General features: G+C 44.4%; 2 protein-coding genes across 4 annotated transcripts in view; both read right to left on the bottom strand.

Annotated features, from left to right (window-relative positions):
• The window catches only part of LOC310879785 (monocarboxylate transporter 2), a gene marked incomplete at both ends in the record, with an annotated part of 15,031 nt that extends 11,673 nt beyond the window's left edge, over positions 1-3,358 (bottom strand). Inside the window, 1 exon segment of the mRNA XM_083794615.1 lies at positions 3,349-3,358. Within this exon segment, the coding sequence (XP_083650741.1) occupies positions 3,349-3,358 (10 nt within the window).
• LOC310853279 (serine/threonine-protein phosphatase 6 regulatory subunit 2-like) overlaps positions 1,673-26,759 on the bottom strand; it is a 43,401-nt gene continuing 18,314 nt past the window's right edge. For 2 of the 3 annotated variants that reach the window (XM_083757549.1, XM_083757551.1), the window contains 19 exons: positions 25,964-26,101; positions 25,371-25,436; positions 23,672-23,784; positions 20,148-20,261; positions 19,045-19,171; positions 18,456-18,608; positions 15,539-15,931; positions 14,755-14,819; positions 13,471-13,586; positions 13,208-13,293; positions 11,097-11,275; positions 10,938-10,995; positions 10,287-10,414; positions 9,974-10,116; positions 9,568-9,715; positions 9,381-9,466; positions 8,222-8,603; positions 7,841-7,924; positions 1,673-5,430 (listed from right to left, as the gene is read on the bottom strand). In XM_083757549.1, the coding sequence (XP_083613675.1) occupies positions 5,379-5,430; positions 7,841-7,924; positions 8,222-8,603; positions 9,381-9,466; positions 9,568-9,715; positions 9,974-10,116; positions 10,287-10,414; positions 10,938-10,995; positions 11,097-11,275; positions 13,208-13,293; positions 13,471-13,586; positions 14,755-14,819; positions 15,539-15,931; positions 18,456-18,608; positions 19,045-19,171; positions 20,148-20,261; positions 23,672-23,784; positions 25,371-25,436; positions 25,964-26,101 (2,631 nt within the window). In that variant the 3' untranslated portion in view covers positions 1,673-5,378. The remainder of the gene's footprint in view (positions 5,431-7,840; positions 7,925-8,221; positions 8,604-9,380; positions 9,467-9,567; positions 9,716-9,973; positions 10,117-10,286; positions 10,415-10,937; positions 10,996-11,096; positions 11,276-13,207; positions 13,294-13,470; positions 13,587-14,754; positions 14,820-15,538; positions 15,932-18,455; positions 18,609-19,044; positions 19,172-20,147; positions 20,262-23,671; positions 23,785-25,370; positions 25,437-25,963; positions 26,102-26,759) is intronic. The other variant, XM_083757550.1, reaches the window with a different exon arrangement.

Raw genomic sequence — 26,759 nt, 5'->3', positions numbered from 1 at the left:
TCTGAACCCCTAATTGCTCCCGATTGCAGGTTGGTGCCTTGCATGGTGTGTGAATGTGCAGAATGTAATGCAAAGGTGTGTGATTGTGAATGTAATGTACAATCTATGTAAAAGGTGTGTGAATGTAATGCAAATCTATGTAAAGGTGTGTGAATGGGTGAATGTAATGCACCATCTATGTAAAGGTGTGTGAATGGGTGAATGTAATGCACAATGGGTCCAATGGATTGGTTGGTGGTCATATCGTGTGTGGTGTACTTGGCCAATAAATATTCACAATTCTTAAATGTTCAATTGTTGTTGACCCATTTAGACCTGAAGACGCATCTGTGTCACGTTAGCGCTTTTAACCACTTTAACCATTATTTTAAACTTTAGCTATTGAACAAATTTTTATGAATGTGGTGCAAATCTTTGAATATATATTCTTTCACAGTGAAAGGTTTTAAATCAAATCTTTGGGGGTCCTGGAACAACACATTTTGAGATGGGGGTCTGCGGCCAAATATATATCATAGTGGAGGTCCTTGACATGAAATGGTGTGAGAACCACTGATATAGAAACATAGGGTTTAATCCTGTGAGAACCACCGATATAGAAACATATGGTTTAACCCTGTGAGAACCACTGATATAGAAACATAGGGTTTAATCCTGTGAGAACCACCGATATAGAAACATATGGTTTAACCCTGTGAGAACCACTGATATAGAAACATAGGGTTTAATCCTGTGAGAACCACTGATATAGAAACATAGGGTTTAATCCTGTGAGAACCACTGATATAGAAACATAGGGTTTAACCCTGTGAGAACCACTGATATAGAAACATAGGGTTTAACCCTGTGAGAACCACTGATATAGAAACATATGGTTTAACCCTGTGAGAACCACCGATATAGAAACATATGGTTTAACCCTGTGAGAACCACTGATATAGAAACATAGGGTTTAATCCTGTGAGAACCACCGATATAGAAACATAGGGTTTAACCATGTGAGAACCACTGATATAGAAACAGGGTTTAACCCTGTGAGAACCACTGATATAGAAACATAGGGTTTAACCCTGTGAGAACCACTGATATAGAAACATATGGTTTAACCCTGTGAGAACCACTGATATAGAAACATATGGTTTAACCCTGTGAGAACCACTGATATAGAAACATATGGTTTAACCCTGTGAGAACCACTGATATAGAAAGATAGGGTTTAACCCTGTGAGAACCACTGATATAGAAACATATGGTTTAACCCTGTGAGAACCACTAATATAGAAAGATAGGGTTTAACCCTGTGAGAACCACTGATATAGAAACAGGGTTTAACCCTGTGAGAACCACTGATATAGAAAGATAGGGTTTAACCCTGTGAGAACCACTGATATAGAAACAGGGTTTAACCCTGTGAGAACCACTGATATAGAAACATAGGGTTTTTCAGAAAACTGTCGTGATTTAGAAATACCTTTTGTAGAATCTGGTCTCAGGTCTTAACGGGATAATTCAGTGGAATGTATATTAAAGTGACCTCTAAGTCAGGGGTTCTCAACGTTTGCTTTGGCCGTGTCTCCCGACCCCCCATCCCCAGCCCCAATACAAATGGACCGCTACAATAACCTTAATAATAGCGAAAATACATCATAAATATAAATACTGAAACCAGATATTATCATTAAGAAAGGTTTATGCATGTACTATGTGTACTATGTAAACTCTTAATTTCCATTTTATAGCCATTCAGTGGCAAAAAGAAAAAAAATAATTTGGGGACCCCCAAAAAAATATTTTGGCGACCCCCCTGGGGGGGTCACGACCCACGGGTTGAGAACCCCTGCTCCATGGCATGAAATGAAGGAAGCGTTTGTTTTTGGGGACATACTGAAGGCCGTGGGTATTAAAGTGGTCAACCAGACACTTTTTTAATTTCAAATCTTTTAAACAATGATCAAAGATCTCCAATAGCTGTCAAGTGATTTTTTTTTTTTTATGTAAGTACAACTATAAAGTTGTGGTACGAAGCAGAACCCACATTGATCCTGTCTGAACTGTACGAAGCAGAACCCACATTGATCCTGTCTGAACTGTACGAAGCAGAACCCCGCTCCTAAAAATAAACAAAATCAAAACTAAAAACAAAAACAACAGCATCAGTCTCATCAGACGCAAAAAAAAATGCAACAGCAACTTTTCTTTTTTTTTTTGCCCCTGGAAGGAAGTAAGTGCTCAGTGTGGGAGAAAAGGAAAAACAGGAACAGACACCAGACGGTTAATCTCAAGATTTGCTTGTAAAATTACTTTAAATGTAGATAATATTTGAATATAGGTAGATAATGTTTGGTTGATTTAAAGAGGGGGGGGGGGGGGGGGGTAGCAAGATAAGAACTTAAAGAAGTCATCAATACAATCAGAAGGTCTCAGCTCACTAGCTAGGTCAACAGAGAACCCGGTTATTTATACATGCAATACAAACAGGAAAAACAAAAAGACAAAAAAATAAAATAATAATCAAAAAACCTCAAATTGAGATTTATTATCCAAATTTCATTTTGCCCATAAACTAAAGCCAATGAGTCCTTTGATGTTGTCGTCGTTAAATTGATTCTTGGTTCATAAATGTTAAATCTCATTTTTCTTTTCTTTTTTTAAATAATAAATGGCTAATTGACATTATTGCACAAAATGAGCAAAAAGACAGTAATACTATAGAGCTGTGCCCCCCCCCCCCCCTCTCCAGAAGCACTTAAAGATGGAGTGCCGTGATCTTTTCTGTTTTTGATACTATGGATGATAGATACTATGAATCAATCTTTTCATACTATGGAGTTAACGTTACTCTAATAGACCCCCAGGTGTTGTGTATGTGTCTATGGAGTTAACATTACTCTAATAGACCCCCAGGTGTTGTGTATGTGTCTATGGAATTAACATTACTTTAATAGACCCCCAGGTGTTGTGTATGTGTCTATGGAGTTGACATTACTCTAATAGACCCCCAGGTGTTGTGTATGTGTCTATGGAATTAACATTACTTTAATAGACCCCCAGGTGTGGTTATAATATTCAAATATGTCTTCCCTGTGTATTTTTGGTTTCTTCCTGAGTCAAAAGGCCCAATTGAAATACACCACTTTTAGTGACATCATGAAATCATCCCCTCCCCCCTCCCCCCTTATCATACAACAGCTGTGGGCGAGGCTTAATTTCAGGTGGGTGGTGCTACGGTGAAAACCACTTAATGAATGAACTGGTGGGTGTGGACACATCAAAAAAAATCATGTTAACACTTTCTGTACACCTAGTATAATCATAATACCTGATCATGTTTTAGGGGAACTAAATCACGGCACTCCATCTTTAAAGACATTCAGAAACCTTGACGATGTTTCATCAGAAATATGGTGAAGCCAGTGTTGATTTTGACAGCAAATCTTAGTCTTTAGTTTTAGTCGTATAGTCTTTTGAATAAAATGTAATTTAGTTTTAGTCATGTTTTTGTCACCTGAAATGCTTTAGTGTTAGTCTAGTTTTAGTCGAAAAAATATACAATTTTAGTCGACTCTACGACTTAGTCGAATCTACAGTTGATTTTGTCGACAAAAATGGTATTTTGTCGGGCCTTGAATGGTGTCGTAATGGCAGATTATACACTTGCATGGTGAAAATAGCCAACCAACACCCGAGCACAACCAAAAAAAACTAAAAAAATATCTCTTCTCCACTAGACACTCCCTAACATTTTAGTCTAGTTTTTATTTGTTGACGAAATTGTCAGCATATTCCGTCTTTAGTTTTAGTCATGATAGCTGTCATGAAAGTTTTCGTCGGTGAACAAAAAAGGTAGTCGACGGACATTTTCCGTCATAGTTTTTCGTCGACGAAATCAACACTGGAACAACACGCGCGTGGGCGCTTCGTCATAACACCTGGCCACGTACAGTACAAAGACCTGGCCACGTACAGTACAAAGACCTGGCCACGTACAGTACAAAGCACAGGCAGATGTTTCGTCAAAAGGAAACCAAAAGAAACTAGAAAAAAAAGGTGAAAAGTTTGGTAAAAAAAAAAACCTGGAGAAGGAACATCAGGGACCAGATGAGCAGCAGAGATGAAAGGAACACTTAACTCCTCCACCGCCAGGGGGCGGTATAGACCAAGGCCAGAACACTTAAACATTGTGCTATCAACATGGAGGAAGTGGCTGCATTTAAGTGCTTTCTGCCTTAACCCATTAAGACCACAGGACGCGTCTACTGTGTCACCGTTATAGCTTTACCATTATTTTAAACTTTAGCTGGTGAAAAACAGCAGATCTACGAAGCTCGTAGCGCGGCACCGAGTGCCGCGCTACGAGCTTTGTAGATAAAACGTGGCGCAAATCTTTAAATGTTTTTTAACTCATATCTTTGCTTCTGGGGGCGGGGGGGATCTACAAGCTCATAGCTTGTAGGTCTGCTATTTTTTTTTTAATCTTGAAAATGTGTTGCAAATCTTTGAATATATATTCTTTCAGAGCGAACATTTTTAACTCAAAACATTTTTAACACAACATATTTTCAGATGGGGGTCGGCTAGCCAATTGCATATCATTCTGGGGGTCCTTGACATGGAATTGTATGAGAACCACTGACATAGAAACAAGAGGTTTTTCAGAAAACTGATTTGTAGAATCGTCCTCAGGTCTAAATGAGTTAAGCTCGATGGGGGGAGGGGGGGGGGGGGGTAAGAGAAAGGTATTCATTGTTGAGGCATACATTTTCATTCATAGTTTTAACCTGTGCTATCCTCTTTACGGCGTGTCTCGTTGTCGTGATACGGCGGCTCCCAAACGGACCTCGATTTTTAGGGAATCGAGGAGCAGAGAAAATCCTTCTGGGAAATTAAAAAAATAATGACATTTTATTTTATGCTCCATCGGACTCTCTCTCTCTCTCTCTCTCTGTCATTTTTTTTAAAAGATCGCTGCTACATTAAAACCGCACGGAGATTTATGTGCAATATCTGAAAAAGGCTTTGAAAAGAACTCCTCTTTTATGCTCCTGTTCCGTTTGTCTTTGTTTCTCCTCCTCCGACTATTCTTCTTTCTTTTTTTTCTCCTTTTTTTCCTCTTTTACATGTCCCGCCACCTCATTATTGGTGTTGATTGGCAGTGTCCAGGTCCAATAACATGGCAGAGTGATTCAGTAAAAAAAAAAAAAAAGAAAAAAAAAAAAGAAATCCATTAGGTTGCAGTGAGGTTATTTTTTTTGGGGGGAGGGAGGGGAGTCACTCTGGAAGTGGCAAACTGTCTGTGGCATCCGGCCCATCCAGATCGGTGGGGGGGGGGGTCCATCTCGTCCAGGTTTCGGGGGGGGGGGGTTGTGCCTCTGCTGCTCTCAGACGGGCCCGTTGACGACGGACACCTCGGGGGGCTGTGGCGTTTCCTCTCTGGTTGGGGGAGAGACAACGAGCACCGAGTTAAGATGAAGCTCTAATGTGCTTTAAAAATAATGCACACATCATGAATAATACATGTTTATGTTTCATTGTGACCTTTGGACGAGAGGGAATCTCATCGAGGGCCAGAGCTTCCGTTGCTCCAGACTGTACGACGGAAGCATTTATATTTTACTCGTGATCAGAGCTTCCGTTGCTCCAGACTGTACGACGGAGCATTTATATTTTACTCTTGATCAGAGCTTCCGTTGCTCCAGACTGTATGACTGAAGCATTTATATTTTACTCGTGATCAGAGCTTCCGTTGCTCCAGACTGTACGACGGAAGCGTTTATATTTTACTCGTGATCAGAGCTTCCGTTGCTCCAGACTGTCAGACGGAAGCATTTATATTTTACTCATGATCAGAGCTTCTGTTGCTCCAGACCGTCAGACGGAAGCATTTATATTTTACTCGTGATCAGAGCTTCCGTTGCTCCAGACTGTATGACGGAAGCATTTATATTTTACTCATGATCAGAGCTTCCGTTGCTCCAGACTGTATGACGGAAGCATTTATATTTCACTCGTGATCAGAGCTTCCGTTTCTCCAGACTGTACGACGAAAGCATTTATATTTTACTCATGACAGAGCTTCCGTTGCTCCAGACTGTATGACGGAAGCATTTATATTTTAATCATGATCAGAGCTTCCGTTGCTCCAGACTGTATGACGGAAGCATTTATATTTTAATCATGATCAGAGCTTCCGTTGCTCCAGACTGTATGACGGAAGCATTTATATTTTACTCGTGATCAGAGCTTCCGTTGCTCCAGACTGTCAGACGGAAGCATTTATATTTTACTCGTGATCAGAGCTTCCGTTGCTCCAGACTGTATGACGGAAGCGTTTATATTTTACTCATGATCAGAGCATCCGTTGCTCCAGACTGTATGACGGAAGCATTTATATTTTACTCGTGATCAGAGCTTCCGTTGCTCCAGACTGTCAGACGGAAGCATTTATATTTTACTCGTGATCAGAGCTTCCGTTGCTCCAGACTGTATGACGGAAGCATTTATATTTTACTCATGATCAGAGCTTCCGTTTCTCCAGACTGTATGACGGAAGCATTTATATTTACTCGTGATCAGAGCTTCCGTTGCTCCAGACTGTATGACGGAAGCATTTATATTTTACTCATGATCAGAGCTTCCGTTGCTCCAGACTGTATGACGGAAACATTTATATTTTACTCGTGATCAGAGCTTCCGTTGCTCCAGACTGTACGACGGAAGCATTTATATTTTACTCATGATCAGAGCTTCCGTTGCTCCAGACTGTATGACGGAAGCATTTATATTTTAATCATGATCAGAGCTTCCGTTGCTCCAGACTGTACGACGGAAGCATTTATATTTTACTCATGACAGAGCTTCCGTTGCTCCAGACTGTATGACGGAAGCATTTATATTTTAATCATGATCAGAGCTTCCGTTGCTCCAGACTGTATGATGGAAGCATTTATATTTTAATCATGATCAGAGCTTCCGTTGCTCCAGACTGTATGACGGAAGCATTTATATTTTACTCGTGATCAGAGCTTCCGTTGCTCCAGACTGTCAGACTGAAGCATTTATATTTTACTCGTGATCAGAGCTTCCGTTGCTCCAGACTGTCAGACGGAAGCATTTATATTTTACTCATGATCAGAGCTTCCGTTGCTCCAGACTGTATGACGGAAGCATTTATATTTACTCGTGATCAGAGCTTCCGTTGCTCCAGACTGTATGACGGAAGCATTTATATTTTACTCATGATCAGAGCTTCCGTTGCTCCAGACTGTATGACGGAAACATTTATATTTTACTCGTGATCAGAGCTTCCGTTGCTCCAGACTGTACGATGGAAGCATTTATATTTTAATCATGATCAGAGCTTCCGTTGCTCCAGACTGTATGACGGAAGCATTTATATTTTAATCATGATCAGAGCTTCCGTTGCTCCAGACTGTATGACGGAAGCATTTATATTTTAATCATGATCAGAGCTTCCGTTGCTCCAGACTGTATGACGGAAGCATTTATATTTTAATCATGATCAGAGCTTCCGTTGCTCCAGACTGTATGACGGAAGCATTTATATTTTAATCATGATCAGAGCTTCCGTTGCTCCAGACTGTATGACGGAAGCATTTATATTTTACTCATGACAGAGCTTCCGTTGCTCCAGACTGTATGACGGAAGCATTTATATTTTAATCATGATCAGAGCTTCCGTTGCTCCAGACTGTATGACGGAAGCATTTATATTTTAATCATGATCAGAGCTTCCGTTGCTCCAGACTGTATGACGGAAGCATTCATATTTTACTCATGACCAGAGCTGGCAACGCGAGACTGGTCACATGTAGAAACTTACTTCCTATCGGGCTGCGTGGTTAGAGAGTCCTTTGGAGGAACATCCGACAGTGACAGTTTCTCCAGAGACAGCGAGCTCTCCTCACTGCAGGAAACACAACACAGAGCAACAGTCATAAAACAACCAAAGATTTACTCTGCAAGCCAAAAAGTGATGTAAAAAGGGAGAGAGACAGGAGGTTAAGAGGACCAGAGAGAGAGAGAGACAGGAGGTTAAGAGGACCATAGAGAGAGAGAGACAGGAGGTTAAGAGGACCAGAGAGAGAGAGAGACAGGAGGTTAAGAGGACCATAGAGAGAGAGAGACAGGAGGTTAAGAGGACCATAGAGAGAGAGAGACAGGAGGTTAAGGGGTCAAAACCTTGACCGTTCAGTTCCCCAACCTTTTGAGGTCGGCCTTCTTGTTGGCATCGGTGCCCGTGGGTGGGGAGGCCTTGGCATCGGTGCCCGCGGGTGGGGAGGCCTTGGCATCGGTGGGGGCGGCTGGGGAGGCCTTGGCATCGGTGGGGGCGGCTGGGGAGGCCTTGGCTGAGGGTGGGGAGGCTTTCACTGAGGGTGGGGAGGCCGTGGCATCGGTGGGGGTGGTTGGGGAGGCCTTGGCGGTGGGTGGGGAGGCCTTGGCGGTTGGTGGGGAGGCCTTGGCTGAGGGTGGGGAGGCCTTCTTGTCGTCCTCCTCGCTGTCAGAGCCTCCAGAGGAGGAGCTGTCCGAGGCCACCAGCGGTGCCTTCCTGCTCTCGGCCACCGGCCACTCAGAGGAGTCTCCACCTGACCCAGGAGACAAACAACCTTAACTCAACCCTTAGTGGAGTCTCCACCTGACCCAGGAGACAAACAACCTTAACTCAACCCTTAGTGGAGTCTCCACCTGACCCAGGAGACAAACAGCCTTAACTCAACCCTTAGTGGAGTCTCCACCTGACCCAGGAGACAAACAACCTTAACTCAACCCTTAGTGGAGTCTCCACCTGACCCAGGAGACAAACAGCCTTAACTCAACCCTTAGTGGAGTCTCCACCTGACCCAGGAGACAAACAGCCTTAACTCAACCCTTAGTGGAGTCTCCACCTGACCCAGGAGACAAACAGCCTTAACTCAACCCTTAGTGGAGTCTCCACCTGACCCAGGAGACAACACAACCCTTCACTCAGCGGGAAAGCATCCGTAGCATTTCAGCCGTTATTAGCTGCCGTATATATACACTGACTATGTTGCAACATTGTGCAAACTCTGCACACAGTGCTTCTCAAAAATAGCAGATCTATAGAAGCTCACAGCGCGTCATTTTGTGCCGCGATGGAAGCTTGTAAAATAAATAAATAATGAAAAATCTTGAAAGTGACAGAATGGCTAAAACACCATGTGCCATTAGCATTGGGTTAGCTAGAACATGCTAACGCTAAAACACCATGTGCCATTGGGTTAGCCAGAACATGCCAACGCTATAACACCATGTCCCATTGGCATTGGGTTAGCAAGAACATGCCAACGCTATAACACCATGTCCCATTGGCATTGGGTTAGCCAGAACATGCCAACGCTCACCACTCTTGGGATGATTCCGTTTGGCCTGTTTCTCCGCGTCAGCGCTGCCCCCTACGGGGGAGCTGGAGCGAGGACCGCCCTCTGTGCTGCAGAGACAGAAGAGAAGGGTGTTGTAAACATCGGCTGTTTGGAATGCTACGCTAACGTGTTAGCAACGTGCAGGACATTGGAGCTGCGTTGGTCTCACCCGCTGAAAGGCGTGAACTCGGTGAAGTTGGCCCAGCCCGTCCCGTCGTGGCGAGACTCTCCTCCAGAGCTGGACGAGTCCCAGCCGCCCCCGCCCCCCTGGCTCTGGGACGACGCCGGACCCCCGAAACTGGCCGTCCACGCTGGACCTGTGGGAACCAACCAACGGATGAATGACTGTTTTTCTCCTTTTTTACGTGATCGAAAAGGTATAGGCAGAAGCTTGTAGCTTATTAATGCATATTAGTCTACAGACCCCCATTTAAAGGCATTTCTATCTCTGGGACCCCCATTTATATTGTAAAATTGATTGAAAGTTGATGAAAACGAAACGAAAACGGAATAAAAACTAAGCTACAAACTGACTGAAGAGATCCAGTAGAACTACATGTTCTTACTGTACTTACAGTCGTTGGGGTTGCCTCCTGCGTCCGAGGGTCTCGGAGAGAGCTCGTCGTCCTCGTCAGAACCCGAGCCCCGGTCGCCCTCGCGGCCCCCGTTCTCCAGGCTGCTCCTGGAGCTGCCCTCCGACGTCTGGGACGCCCCGAACCTGAGACAGAGACAGAGACAGAGACAGAGAGACAGAGACAGAGACAGAGACAGAGACAGAGACAGAGACAGAGAGAGAGTGAACCCCTAATTGCTCCCGATGAGCAGGTTGGTGCCTTGCATGTGTTGCGTGTTCTTACCGTGTTCTGGACTGGTTTAGCGTGTTCTTACCGTGTTCTGGACTTGGCCTGTGTTGCATAGTTGATCTCCTTCTCCTCCCAGATATCTTCCTCCTCGTCTGCGTCGTCAAACTGCCGTATCCTCTCCTTACAGCAGGCCTCGAAAGCAGCCGCATTGGCCTGCACACACACACACACACAGGTACAACCTCAAAGCCTAATCCATTGATGCGTGTGAATTCATTTGTGACACAGCTTGACTTGACTTGCGTTAACTTTTCACCAGAGGAGAAAAACTGCATTTTTTTAAAATCCAAAATGAGTTAATAGCACAGCCAGACTCTTCACGTCTGAAATATTTGTCAGAGCTGAAATCCACATGTAAATATGAAATAAATGTCCATAGAAGTGAACCTTTCAAGGCTGTTTTCTCAACTCGCAGTTTCTCTGCAAGACATTACTCTATAAAGCCATATCTCCAAAACTGGTGGGTCAAACTGAACAACCAATATTTCAATTTGAAGCTACGATTCCCTGTTTTCATGATTTTCAAATGACAAAAGAAAAAATCCAATGGCAGTCCCTCAGTCAAGCTGGGTCACGGTTAGATATGTTGTGTACCAAAATATAGACATATTTTATTCCACACAAAGTCTGTATTTCTCATGTATGCCAACAACAGAGGAATGTAGAGAGAACTTACACTATTGTCGTCAGCATCTAGATTGAAGTTTATTTCGGCGATTCTGTCAAATGTGGCACTGGTGGACAAAGAGAAAAGACACATGGCGTCAAGTCGTTGGCCAGCATCAGGAGAGCTGCTGAGAGAGAGAGAGAGAGAGAGAGAGAGAGAGACACTCACTTGATGTTCTCGTCGTGCTCACTGAACTCCTCGTCGTTGAAGCCAAACTGATCCACAAAGTTGGCGGTCATCTGTTGGATCTGATAGTCTGAGAAGGCCTGTTGCAGAGACAGGTCGTTGGGGAAGGGGCTCTCCATGTCGTCGTCCTCACTGGACGAGTGCATGTTGTGGGTGCTGACCTGAACACAGAACAGTGACACACACCCTCAGTACGACCACCCTGTGGGTGCTGACCTGAACACAGAACAGTGACACACACCCTCAGTACGACCACCCTGTGGGTGCTGACCTGAACACAGAACAGTGACACACACCCTCAGTACGACCACCCTGTGGGTGCTGACCTGAACACAGAACAGTGACACACACCCTCAGTACGACCACCCTGTGGGTGTCACCTGAACACAGAACACACACCCTTGTGAACGCAAACTGTGTTCACTTCATGGGGCTTCAGTCCAATGAAGGCTCTCCTACATAGACTTCTATTGAGAATGGGGGACAACCAACTGGGACAAGTCCTGGACCGGAAGTAGGCAGAAATGCATTGTACCCACTAGGCAACAGCCCAGCTTTAATGATCTTAAATCCCTTTATTTTAGATTGTTTAGTAGTAATCGTACAACATAAACATTACAGAGACTTTAGCTGTTACTGTACAATACTTGTTGTCGTGTTGCACACATGCCTAAAATAGCTATTATTTGCGCCGCCCCCGTTGAAAACAATGTATTTCCAGCTTGTCTCAGTTCAGGCTGCATGAACAGCGCTCGGTTTCCGCCCCCTCAATATCGTAACTCTTCTATTAGATGACTCTGTACCACACTACAGTACACTACAGTACAACACACTAGAGTACAACACTACAGTACAACACTACAGTGTACCACCACAGTGTACTGTGGGTTATCACCAGCAGCACAGAACACTGCAACAGGTTGACAGTTGCACATTATCTTGGACAATAGACTTCGGTTTGATCAACGTATAACAGTCACGATTTCAACAAAGACTCCATGTAAGATCATCATCTATTGCTCAACTTATTACTGTACAAAAGCATTATCCAAACTGTTCTGTTTCTACACCATACTGTCCATGTCTAACAGAAACATGTTTCTACACCATACTGTCCATGTCTAACAGAAACATGTTTCTACTGTCCATGTCTTACAGAAACATGTTTCTACTGTCCATGTCTAACAGAAACATGTTTCTACACCATACTGTCCATGTCTAACAGGAACATGTTTCTACTGTCCATGTCTAACAGAAACATGTTTCTACACCATACTGTCCATGCCTAACAGGAACATGTTTCTACTGTCCATGTCTAACAGAAACATGTTTCTACACCATACTGTCCATGTCTAACAGAAACATGTTTCTACTGTCCATGTCTAACAGAAACATGTTTCTACTGTCCATGTCTAACAGAAACGTGTTTCTACACCATACTGTCCATGCCTAACAGAAACGTGTTTCTACACCATACTGTCCATGTCTAACAGAAATATGTTTCTACACCATACTGTCCATGTCTAACAGAAACATGTTTCTACACCATACTGTCCATGTCTAACAGAAACATGTTTCTACACCATACTGTCCATGTCTAACAGAAACATGTTTCTACACCATACTGTCCATGTCTAACAGAAACATGTTTCTACACCATACAGTCCTTGTCTAACAGAAACATGTTTCTACACCATACTGTCCATGTCTAACAGAAACATGTTTCTACACCATACAGTCCATGTCTAACAGAAACATGTTTCTACACCATACAGTCCATGTCTAACAGAAACATGTTTCTACACCATACAGTCCATGCCTAACAGAAACAAACTTTTCAGTATTACCCGTATTGCTTCCAAGATCATCGGACTCCCGACAACCACACTCTCTGATATGAACAACAAGGCCATCATCACACGGCCATCACTCTCAATATCACATGACGCTGGTCATTCCCTGTATGGCGTCTTTTAACCTCATGCCATCTGGACAAAGATACAGAACCTTGGGGTGTAAAGAAGTTCTATCTAGAGCCATCTTGGCTATCCGTATGATGAAGCATGTAGGCGGGGCTTCAGAGGGTCTCTCACCAGCTCTACGGTGTTTCTCCTGTTGGTCTCTCGCAGGGTCTCGTCCACAAAGCTCTCCCAGCGCCCCCTACAGTCCTCTGGCAGCTCTGCGGAAGGAGAGGTTCATCTCTTGCTTTATTGTCAAGTATCAGTGTCACAATTATTGCATCATCGCCTATTCGCGATTATTTGAGATGATCACAATTATGACCATTTTTTTGCATGGTGTCAGAGATGTGCGCCTGTAGTTCCTACCTCTGATGAGGTCATTCTGTAGTTCTTACCTCTGATGAGGTCAGAGATGTGCGCCTGGACCGGGCCTTTCTCCAGGTTCTGGACCACCATGTTGGCGATCCTGGTCAGGTGACCCATGTTGCCTCTCCTGGCTCCGCCCTCCGTCCTGAGAGGAACAGATGAGACACTTTGGCCCAAATCCATATCTCATCATTATAATTAACCCATTCTGGGCGGGAACCCCTTTTGGTGTTTTAAGCATTATTTTACACATTAGCTATTGAAACATAGCAGATCTACAAGCTCATAGGGGGGGGGGGGGGGGGGTCCCTGGCTGGAACAACATTTTCAGATGGGGTCCGTGGCCAATTACATATCATTTTTGGGTACAGACCACTGATACAGAAACTTGAGGTATTTCAGAAAACTGTAAGAATTTAGAAGACATTTTTAAAATTTCGACGTCAGGCCAAAATGGCTTAATTTTTGTTTTGTCCGATAACAGATATAACCAATATCGATATCTCATTCTGTATTTATCTTTTTAAATCTTAATTTTGGCCATTCTCAAAACTAGGGTTGGACCGTGATTGAAATGTTGGCCCACAAAATGTTCCAACTTGTCGACTCTTTTCAAAGATTCCCCAGAAAACACTGATAGGCCTTAATCGGCCGACACCGATGTGTTTTCCAATTAATCTCCCATCACTAGTTAATTTTTATTTATAGTACAAAATCACCCCCGAGGGGTCTCTGTAATGAAAACTCTAATAAAACATGGTAAAATGTACATAGATATAATAATAATAATAATAATAAAACTTTATTTGTATAGCACCTTTCATGACATGAAATGCAGCTCAAAGTGCTTTACAGAACAATGGAGAATAAAAGAAAAGCAAGGCAACGACAGTAATGCAATACAGTGAGGACATGAATAACAAAAACTAAAATAAAAACTAAAAGATCAATTAAAAGCAATGTTGTAGAAGTGGGTCTTGAGCTGAGCTTTAAAAATGTCTACAGAGGCTGCCTGACGAAGGTACAGAGGGAGATATGGATCACACAGGCACAGAGACGCTTAGTTCCTGTGCCTGGATTGGTCTTGACCCATGTAGACCTGAGGCCAATGTCTTCTAAATCCTGGAAAACCCCATGTTTCTGTCAGTTGTTCTATAGCAGATCTACAAGCTCATAGCGTGGCACCGAGTGCCACGCTACGAGCCTGTAGATCTGCTATTTTTCAATAGCTAAAGTATAACATAATGCTTCAAACACCAAAAGGGGTTCCCATTATGAATGTGCACTGAGCCGTGGTTTATTTATCGTCTTACTGTATCTTATCGTTCTCTTCCCAGGCGTCGAGGATTCTCTGTACCAGCCGACACTTCTGGAAGAGCTACGGAGTCCACAGGAGGAGAGGGGGTCCATTTGGTTACAGGAGGAGAGGGAGGTCCATGTGGTTACAGGAGGAGAGGGTCCATTTGGTTACATTCATTCCCATGGAGAGAAAGACAAACACAGAAATGAAATGATCACCAAATGCGTCCACAGTTTGCTTCGACCACTGCATCCTCTCCGATGTCAATATCGGTAGAGGGCGCTATAAATCCACGGGTTCATGTACTTTTTATTTGCATTGTAATCCCCATAGGGGAGGATCTTAGATTGCTAGAAACAGACTATCAAATATGAGTGACTGACTGTCGTAAACGATACAGAGACACCTCCCTGACAATATAACGATACACAGACACCTCCCTGACAATATAACGATACAGAGACACCTCCCTGACAATATAACGATACAGAGACACCTCCGTGACAATATAACGATACAGAGACACCTCCTTGACAATATAACGATACAGAGACACCTCCATGACAATATAACGATACAGAGACACCTCCCTGACAATAACGCAGAGACAGCTTGTTTATTTTCGGACCACAACGCTTATATGAAACGATTTTAAGATGAGCCCATGTTGTTCTCCATAGAGAACCGGGCAGAACCAGGGGAGTGACGTCAGGACTTAGACTTCAGCCTAGGTAGGGCCCAGTTAGGGCCGGGCCTTAATTGTCAGAGAACTCCAGGTTGTCGGGGGGGTCACCTACATGTGCAACGAGGGCCTTGTGGATGGAGGCGTCGGGGTCACCGGTCCGGCCTGGCTCCCCTCCCTCCGGCTGGCTCTCTGCGCTCTGGGGGTCCGCAGGGGGGTTCTCCTGGTGGTTCTGGAGGCCCGCGGGGGGATTCTCCTGGCTCTGGGGGTCCGCGGGGATTTTCTCCTGGCTCTGGGGGTCCGCGGGGAGGTTCTCCGGGCTCTGGGGGTCCACGGGGAGGTTCTCGTGGCTCTGGGGGTCCGCGAGGGGCTTCTCCTGGTGGTTGTGGAGGTCAGGGAGGACGGGGAGCCTCTCGTCTTGTTGGGACGGGTGGTTCAGGATGGACGCCACACACAGCTCCACTTGGAAGTGCAAAAAGTTGTTCCAGGAGTACTTGAAGAACAGATCCTGTGGAGGACGGCGAACACAAAAACGAACTTTATTTGCACCTTTCATGACATGAAATGCAGCTCAGAGTGCTTTACAATGGAGAACACAAAGCAAGGGCATAACACATTAAAATAATAGCAGTGAGGACATGAATAACAACAAGGATTTTAAAAGCTCAACTAAAAGCAAGAGTGTAGAAGTAGGTCTTGAGCTGTGCTTTAAAAATGTCTACAGAGGCTTCCTGTCGAAGGTACAGTGGGAGTAAGTTCCACGCCGTCGGCCCCCAGAAGCAGAAAGCTGCTTCACCGTGTGGCCATGTTTTTTAGGCATATCGAGCAGGCCAGCAGCGGAGAACCTGAGAGGGCGGTTTGGGACATATCTAGGCAGGCAGTCAGAGGTAGGAAGGTTTGGGACATATCTAGACAGTAGAGGTAGGAAGGTTTGGGACATATCTAGGCAGGCAGTCAGAGGTAGGGAGGTTTGGGACATATCTAGACAGTAGAGGTAGGGAGGTTTGGGACATATCTAGGCAGGCAGTCAGAGGTAGGGAGGTTTGGGACATATCTAGACAGGCAGTCAGAGGTAGGGAGGTTTGGGACATATCTAGACAGGCAGTCAGAGGTAGGGAGGTTTGGGACATATCTAGACAGGCAGTCAGAGGTAGGGAGGTTTGGGACATATCTAGACAGGCAGTCAGAGGTAGGGAGGTTTGGGACATATCTAGACAGGCAGTCAGAGGTAGGGAGGTTTGGGACATATCTAGGCAGTCAGTCAGAGGTAGGGAGGTTTGGGACATATCTAGGCAGGCAGTCAGAGGTAGGAAGGTTTGGGACATATCTAGACAGTCTAGAAGGTTTGGGACATATCTAGACAGTCATAGAGGTAGGAAGGTTTGGGACATATCTAGACAGTCTAGAAGGTTTGGGACATATCTAGACAGTCTAGAAGGTTTGGGACATATCTAGACAGTCATAGAGGTAGGAAGGTTTGGGACATATCTAGACAGTCATAGAGGTAGGAAGGTTTGGGACATATCTAGACAGTCATAGAGGTAGGAAGGTTTGGGACATATCTAGACAGTCTAGAAGGTTTGGGACATAATCTAGACAGTCACAGAGGTAGGAAGGTTTGGGACATATCTAGGCAGTCACAGAGGTAGGAAGGTTTGGGACATATCTAGACAGTCTAGAAGGTTTGGGACATAATCTAGACAGTCACAGAGGTAGGAAGGTGCGAGACCATTGAGAGCTTTATAAACAAGTAAAATAAAGTAAAGAAAACAAACCTAAAAACTACGGGGAGCCAATGTGAAGAGGACAACTGGAGTGATATAATGTTCTATGGGAACGTGAGTGAGAAGCGTGAGAGTGGCCGACATACTGTGGAACAAAAACAAAGTGTCTGGAGGAGAGGTGTGAGAACGCTGAGCCGGTGGGAACAGAGGAGACATGCAGCCACTGTTGTTTTTGGCAGCAACATTTGATTTTAGTTTTAGCCATTTAATCATTTAGTCTCTTCCAATAGTTTTCATTAAGTTTCAGTCACATTTTTGTCACCTGGAATGTTTTAGTGTTAGTCTAGTTTTAGTCGACTAAATCTACAGGTGATTTAGTTGACTAAAATGTATTTTGGTGGGCCTTGAGGCCATCGTAATGACTGTTTTGACACCAGAGAGCTCCAGACTTCCCTCTCCTCCAGAGCAACATTAGTGACTTCCTCCTGGGGGATTTCGAGGTGTTCCAAGGCCAGTGAGTCGATGTATTTCCTCCAACTGCGCCTTGGTCTGCCCCGGGGACCTCCCTAGGGAGACGCCCGAGAGGCATCCTAACCAGATGCCCCGGGGTCTCCTCCATAGACTGTAAAAAATATGGACAAAGCGTTCTCTGGGTATGGACGTAAAATGAAGCCTGTCAGTCCTTGAACTGTAAGTCGCCATCTTTGTAGATCCGTTTGGGACCAGCTGGCCATTGGCTGGCCCAGACAACGAGGCGGGACTTCCCCCATTCTTCTTCGTTGGTTTTTATTTTGACTCGAACGGGGGGTGGCTCCCGATCATAGACTTTAACGGTAGCCACGCCCCTCAGAACATACGGGTCCCATTTTTTAAATAAATGGGACCATTATTTTCCAAAAATAATATTATGACATGAGACATGAGACTTTAAACTAGTGACTGGAAGCAGAAAGTATTCATGACCATGTTTATTAAGGTAATACAGTCTAGGTGAAGTTGGGCCCAAATACATGGGCCTCTATGGAGCTATTGGTTTTTTTGGGCCATGACAGCGCCACAACAGGCCATTATATGAACTTTCAGGAAGTCCCGATTCCCTTAGTGGCTTCACTAAATATCTGTCTGACTGCCCCCCGGGGTCTGCTCCCAGTGGGACGTGCCTCGAGGACCTCCCTAGGGAGACTCCCGAGAGGCATCCTAACCAGATGGCCCCGAACCACCTAAGCTAACCAGCTAAGCTAACCAGCCAAGTCGAAGGGACATAGTTCTGCCATAGTTGGACGACATGGACACCGGAGCGTTGGTTACCAGTAGTAGGTCCATGGTGGTGAGCCTGCAGAGCTCCTGGCAGACGCCGGGGGCGCTGGTCTGCAGCAGGGAGGCCACCAGACGGGCCACGTGAAGGCGGGCGTTCCCCAGAGGCTCCTCCAGAACGCCCACCGTCGTGAGTATTGCACTTTTCTGAAGAAAAAAAACAATACGTCAAATTATACAACGGGTCTTTTCCAGGAAGCAATCTGATTGGTTGAAACAACTTATCAGATGGGGGTCGGTGGCCAATTACATATAATTTTTTATATAGAAGAATAGGTTTATCAGAAAACTGTCATGATTAGAAGCTGTGTGTTAACCCATTCTGAACGGGAACACATTTTGGTGTTAGCGTCATGTTATGCTTTAGCTATTGAAAAATAGCAGATCTACAAGCTCATAGCGCGCCACCGGGTGGCGCGCTACGAGCTTGTAGGTCTGCTATTTTTGAAAAATCAAACAACGACTGACATTTTTAGAATCTGATCTCAGGTCAGAATGGGTTAATCAGACCAGTGTGTGTCCAGTAGAAACCTCGTATGAATCTGATGAGGTCAGAATGGGTTAATGTTCTGGTGTTCAGTACCTTGGGGGGGTTCATTAGAAGCTGTTGGAAGTCTTGTAGATGGGGCTCAATGGCATTTAAAATACTGCTGTTGACAGTGTAAGACCTTTCATAACCCTGAGAATACAGATCCATCAGCCCTTCCAACCTGAGAGGGAGACAGAGAGAGAGAGAGACACAATTTAGGCATTCATCAGACGCAGTGTTGTTTTCGTCGACTAAAACGAATGTTTTAGCTGTTGAAAAATAGCAGATCTACAAGCTTGTACAAGCTTGTAGGTCTGCTATTTTTGAAAAATCGTGAAAATGTGTCGGAAATCTTTGAATATATTCTTTCAGAGCGAACGTTTTTAACTTTAATCTTTGCTTATGGGGGAGGGGAGTCCCTGGAACTACATATTTTCAGATGGGGGTCGGCGGCCAATTACATATCATATTTTGGGGTCCTTGACATGAAATATTGAGCACCACTGATACAGAAACATGAGGTATTTCAGAAAACTGTCATTTTTTAAAAATTTCAACGTCTGGCCTAAATGGATTCATTTAGCGTCAGACCTCCTGGTCTCCAGTAGGGTTTAAACTAGGACTAGACTACACTCACCCAGACCTCCTGGTCTCCAGTAGGGTTTAAACTAGGACTAGACTGGACTAACCCAGACCTCCTGGTCTCCAGTAGGGTTTAAACTAGGACTAGACTAGACTCACCCAGACCTCCTGGTCTCCAGTAGGGTTTAAACTAGGACTAGACTGGACTCACCCAGACCTCCTGGTCTCCAGTAGGGTTTAAACTAGGACTAGACTAGACTCACCCAGACCTCCTGGTATCCAGTAGGGTTTAAACTAGGACTAGACTAGACTCACCCAGACCTCCTGGTCTCCAGTAGGGTTTAAACTAGGACTAGACTAGACTCACCCAGACCTCCTGGTCTCCAGTAGGGTTTAAACTAGGACTAGACTAGACTCACCCAGACCTCCTGGTCTCCAGTAGGGTTTAAACTAGGACTAGACTGGACTCACCCAGACCTCCTGGTCTCCAGTAGGGTTTAAACTAGGACTAGACTGGACTCACCCAGACCTCCTGGTCTCCAGTAGGGTTTAAACTAGGACTAGACTGGACTCACCCAGACCTCCTGGTCTCCAGTAGGGTAAGTAGCACTTGAGTTCCGTTAACGACAGAGGCCTCGCTCCTCTCCCCCTCGAACATGGACTTGAGCAGCCCGGCCACGCTGTCCTGTCTGGGAGAGGAGAGGAGAGGAGAGGAGAGGAGAGGAGAGGAGAGGAGAGGAGAGGAGAGGAGAGGAGAGGAGAGGAGAGGAGAGGAGACATTAGTAAAACCCTGTCCTGTCTTGGAGAGAGAGAGACATTAGTAAAACCCTGTCCTGTCTGGGAGAGAGAGAGACATTAGTAAAACCCTGTCCTGTCTGGGAGAGAGAGAGACATTAGTAAAACCCTGTCCTGTCTGGGAGAGAGAGAGACATTAGTAAAACCCTGTCCTGTCTGGGAGAGAGAGAGACATTAGTAAAACCCTGTCCTGTCTGGGAGAGAGAGAGACATTAGTAAAACCCTGTCCTGTCTTGGAGAGAGAGAGACATTACTAAAACCCTGTCCTGTCTGGGAGAGAGAGAGACATTAGTAAAACCCTGTCCTGTCTGGGAGAGAGAGAGACATTAGTAAAACCCTGTCCTGTCTTGGAGAGAGAGAGACATTAGTAAAACCCTGTCCTGTCTTGGAGAGAGAGAGACATTAGTAAAACCCTGTCCTGTCTTGGAGAGAGAGAGACATTACTAAAACCCTGTCCTGTCTGGGAGAGAGAGAGACATTAGTAAAACTCTGTCCTGTCTTGGAGAGAGAAAGACATTAGTAAAACCCTGTCCTGTCTTGGAGAGAGAGAGACATTAGTAAAACCCTGTCCTGTCTTGGAGAGAGAGAGACATTAGTGAAACCCTGTCCTGTCTTGGAGAGAGAGAGACATTAGTGAAACCCTGTCCTGTCTTGGAGAGAGAGAGACATTAGTAAAACCCTGTCCTGTCTGGGAGAGAGAGAGACATTAGTGAAACCCTGTCCTGTCTTGGAGAGAGAGAGACATTAGTGAAACCCTGTCCTGTCTGGGAGAGAGAGAGACATTAGTAAAACCCTGTCCTGTCTGGGAGAGAGAGAGACATTAGTAAAACCCTGTCCTGTCTGGGAGAGAGAGAGACATTAGTGAAACCCTGTCCTGTCTGGGAGAGAGAGAGACATTAGTAAAACCCTGTCCTGTCTGGGAGAGAGAGAGACATTAGTAAAACCCTGTCCTGTCTGGGAGAGAGAGAGACATTAGTAAAACCCTGTCCTGTCTGGGAGAGAGAGAGACATTAGTGAAACCCTGTCCTGTCTTGGAGAGAGAGAGACATTAGTAAAACCCTGTCCTGTCTGGGAGAGAGAGAGACATTAGTAAAACCCTGTCCTGTCTGGGAGAGAGAGAGACATTAGTGAAACCCTGACTCTGACCCTCACACTGTCCTGCCTGGGAGTTTTGATTTGATTTGATTTAATTAGAAAAGCAATCATAATACAACATTTTTATAATCAGTGATTCAAGGATTTCACAGTAAAGTCCAGAGACTTATTTCCACTGAGGCCCTCTCACACTGAACAATACTTTAGAATACATCACAAATACATAACGGTACATATACATTACATTACAAGTACGTACCTATCCATCCCTCTAAGGGAACTTTCACACCGGACATGTTTGGTTCGTTTAAAACGAACCATGGTCCGCTTACCCCTTTGGTTCGGTTGGTGTGAACGTGCATCCGAACTCTGGTGCGGATCAAAGAACCTAACCAGGGTCCGCTAAAAAAAGGCAGAACCACGGTGCGGTTCGTTACTGGTGTGAACGCATTCGGACTTTATAGAGGACCAAATACAGGACGATAGCCAAAATAGCCATCGGCAGTTGTGAGGCTGCATTAATAATTAGTTCTAAAAGCATGTCTTTTTTTACGGGGATCACTATTGATATGACAGCTAGCTGTCTGATTTTAATAGTAGATGCATATATGTCTGTCGAGGCGCAGTGCAAATTTAATGGCAGCGTACGCGGTTCACATGCGCAAAAAATAACAGATGTACAAGTTATCGACACGGAATGGTATGTATGGTATGGTACACGATGTACGATCTGTTTATTTTAAGCATGTGCCGCTGCCACCACGCAACGTTATGACGAAGCATGCAATGCATGAGACTTCATGTGAGAGTTTCTTTCCCCTCCTTTTTACTGTCGGAATTTTTCATTAAATATTGTGTGTGTCTGTGTGTGTGTGTGTGTGTGTGTGTGTTTGTGTGTGTGGGCGCGCGCGCGCGCACATGGGGGGAGAGACCCGATATATTTATATGGGAGAGACGCAGAGACAGAAATATTTAAAATCACCCTGTCACGCTCTAGCGCACGGCCGCACATATAGCCAATGGAGCAAATGTTAAATAACTAACTGACCACCTTCAAGTTTAAACCATAAGATGACATGGAAATGCCCGCCGATTTGATCTGCAGAAATAACATATCTAAATCAGGTCAAGGTGCACACATGGAAGAAAAGTCATTTTTTTATCGGGGATACCTTGTTGTAGGCTCCGTGAATTGTATGCGGCAGCAAGCACATTATTGTTCAAACACCTGCTCCTGTTCATCTGTTGCTCTTTAATAAAATAATTAATAAGAATGAATGCAATAGCAAGTTGTTGCTGTCATGTTGCTGTGTTCTCTTCTCTCTGTGTGACTGAAGGTTGCGCCCAAAAATTGTAGACAGTGATTTCCCCTCATGTTCTTTTCCCCTCCATCGTAAAATGACCTTTTCTTTTTTTTTCACTATTTGGTTCGCTTAAAATGTCATTTGTTTACATATTTGGTACGCTTTACAAAGTCCTGTGTGAACACCAAACGGACCAAAATCTAAATGCAAATATTTGGTCCTTGGTCCGGACCGTCGAAGTGAACTTTGGGTGTGAAAGCGCCCTAAGATGACCATTTATAGGGGAACCTTTTCCAGTAGCCATTGTTTAGTCTTCTGTTTAAATGTCCTCAAATTGGATGTCAGTTTAACACTGGTTTCCAGTGAGAGGGAGGCAGACATTAATAAAACCCTAACTCTGACCCTGACCATCAGCCACACTGTCCTGCCTGGAAGGGAGTGTGACTGACGCAAATATTAGACGGAAGCTCTGATCACGAGTAAAATACAGATGCTTCCGTCATACAGTCTGGAGCAACGGAAGCTCTGATCATGAGTAAAATATAAATGCTTCCGTCATACAGTCTGGAGCAACGGAAGCTCTGATCATGAGTAAAATATAAATGCTTCCGTCATACAGTCAGGAGCAACGGAAGCTCTGATCACGAGCAAAATATAAATGCTTCCGTCATACAGTCTGGAGCAACGGAAGCTCTGATCATGAGTAAAATATAAATGCTTCCGTCATACAGTCAGGAGCAACGGAAGCTCTGATCACGAGCAAAATATAAATGCTTCCGTCATACAGTCAGGAGCAAAGCAAGCGCTCAGCAGACCCATTGACATGTAAATGGTAAAGGTTTGGCAAATGGTTTATCCAAGGCGCTTTACACACACACACACACACACGGCAACTCTCCACTTACGATTCTAACACGGTCAATAGTGGGTCCGCCTCCATGTTCTCCTGCATCTGATTGGCCTGGTCTCGACTAAGGCGGATGATGTCACAAAGCGTCTGGGAGGCGTTTGATTGTCTCTGAAAGCAACAATCAGTTCAGTTTATTTTATTTATAGTACAAAATCACCCCCAACATAGCGATAAAACATAAAATGTACATAAAATGGACAAATCAACAGGAAGTTATCATTTTTATGAAAAAATAAAACCACATGAGTTTTGGTGATGCTCTTTATTGTCTGAATCAAAGTGGTCTTACCCTTTAATGATCTTAAATCCCTTTATTTTCGATTGATTTGTAGTAATAGTACATAAACATTAAAGGTATATTCAGTGATTTCACTCAAAAAAACGTAGGTTTCGTTTTTGGCTGTGGGACCCAGCCTTTCGTCCAATCAGGATAGAGAGTCAAAAACGAAACCTAAGGTTTTTTGACCCCCAGGGGTTAACTGGGGACAGGGAGGAACTCCTTATATGGCCAGCACACTCTATAGTAGGGAGGATTATCACAACAAAACAAAAAAATAAGTGATATTTGAATTAAGTGAAATCACTGAATATACCTTTAAAGAGACTTTTGTTGTTACTGTACAATACTTATATAACGGTTGACACACATGCCTAAAATATCTCTTATTTGCGCCGCCCTCGTTGAAAACAATGTATTTCCAACTCCAGCTTGTCTCAGTCCAGGCTGCATGAACGTGCGTTCGAGCGCTCGGTTTCTGCCCCCTCAATGTCGCAACTCTATTAGATGGCTCTGCATTGAATCATGAATCATTGACTCACCTCTTCATCTCTATTAGATGGCTCTGCATTGAATCATGAATCAACTATTAGATGGCTCTACATTGAATCATGAATCAACTATTAGATGGCTCTGCATTGAATCATGAATCAACTCTATTAGATGGCTCTACATTGAATCATGAATCAATTCTATTAGATGGCTCTGCATTGAATCATGAATCACCTCTATTAGATGGCTCTACATTGAATCATGAATCAACTCTATTAGATGGCTCTACATTGAATCATGAATCAACTCTATTAGATGGCTCTGCATTGAATCATGAATCACCTCTATTAGATGGCTCTACATTGAATCATGAATCATTGACTCACCTCTTCATCTCTATTAGATGGCTCTGCATTGAATCATGAATCATTGACTCACCTCTTCATCTCTATTAGATGGCTCTACATTGAATCATGAATCATTGACTCACCTCTTCATCTCTATTAGATGGCTCTGCATTGAATCATCTCTATTAGATGGCTCTGCATTGAATCATGAATCATCTATTAGATGGCTCTGCATTGAATCATGAATCACATCTATTAGATGGCTCTGCATTGAATCATGAATCACATCTATTAGATGGCTCTGCATTGAATCATGAAGCACCTCTATTAGATGGCTCTGCATTGAATCATGAATCACCTTAATTAGATGGCTCTGCATTGAATCATGAATCACCTCTATTAGATGGCTCTGCATTGAATCATGAATCACCTCTATTAGATGGCTCTGCATTGAATCATGAATCATTGACTCGCCTCTTCACCTCTATTCGATGGCTCTGCATTGAATCATGAAACATTGACTCACCTCTTCATCTCTATTAGATGGCTCTGCATTGAATAGTGAATCATTGACTCACCTCTTCATCTCTGCCTGTGTGGATGAGCTCTTTGAGTCTCTGGATCAACTTCTCCTCGTTCAACCACTGAGGAGAACAACACAAGGTCATTAACCCATTCTGGACGGGAGGAACCCCTTTTGGTGTTTTAAGCATTATGTCATATACTTTAGCTACTAAAAATAGCAGATCTACAAGCTCGTATAGGTCTGCTATTTTTGAAAGATCTTGAAAATGTGGTGCAAATCCTTGAATATATATTCTTTCAGAGCGAACGTTTTTGACTCTGGGGTGGTGGTCCCAGGAACAACATATTTTCGGATGGGGGTCGGCGGCCAATTACATATAATCTTTCGGGTCCTTGACATGAAAATGTTTGAGAACGACTGACATAGAAACATGGGTTTTTCAGAAAACTGTCAGGACTTTGAAGCCTTTTTTTTCTGAATCGTCCTCAGGTCTAAATGGGCATTCTAGGTGGGAACCCCTTTTGGTGTTATGCTTTAGCTATTGAAAAATAGCAGATCTACAAGCTCATAGCGCGCCACCGAGTGGCGCGCTAAGAGCTTGAGGGGGGGGGCGACTAAACATGGACGTGAACGCGGCTGGCTTACGTTGAGGACCTCCTGCCTCAAGGGGGCAGGCTCCACGCAGCTGATGAGTCGAAGAAGCAGGTCCATCATGGCCGAGGCGTCGATGTGTTTCAGCACCAGACCGATGAAGCCTTCCTTCCTCCTCAGGAACGAGATCACCTGATCACAGGAAGTCATCATTCAATACGTGTATATATATATATATATATCATGATTATTAAATTCAAGAACCGCTGTGTGTGTGTGTGTGTGTGTGTGTGTGTGTCCACTTCCGCATAGAGTAAAGCCTGTTTCGACACCACACTGTCCACTCCCTCCTCTACCACCTCCTTCGCCGTGCACTATACACATGAGCTACATGCACGCCGAAAGCCTGGACACTGATAGCGACAGGTTACAGCCCTGTGCTGAAAGCCTGGACACTGACAACGACAGGTTACAGCCCTGTGCTGAAAGCCTGGACACTGACAGTGACAGGTTAAAGCCCTGTGAAAGCCTGGACACTGACGACGACAGATTACAGCCCTGTGAAAGCCTGGCCACTGACAACGTGTCAACGACAGGTTACAGCCCTGTGAAAGCCTGGACACTGACGACAGGTTACAGCCCTGTGAAAGCCTGGACACTGACGACGACAGGTTACAGCCCTGTGAAAGCCTGGACACTGACAACGACAGGTTACAGCCCTGTGAAAGCCTGGACACTGACAACGACAGGTTACAGCCCTGTGAAAGCCTGGACACTGACAACGACAGGTTACAGCCCTGTGAAAGCCTGGACACTGACAACGACAGGTTACAGCCCTGTGAAAGCCTGG

The sequence above is a fragment of the Protomyctophum parallelum genome (assembly GCF_964188405.1).
Source record: "Protomyctophum parallelum genome assembly, chromosome: 22".
Classification (NCBI taxonomy): Eukaryota; Metazoa; Chordata; class Actinopteri; order Myctophiformes; family Myctophidae; genus Protomyctophum; species Protomyctophum parallelum.
This window is presented reverse-complemented; position numbering and strand designations above follow the sequence as displayed.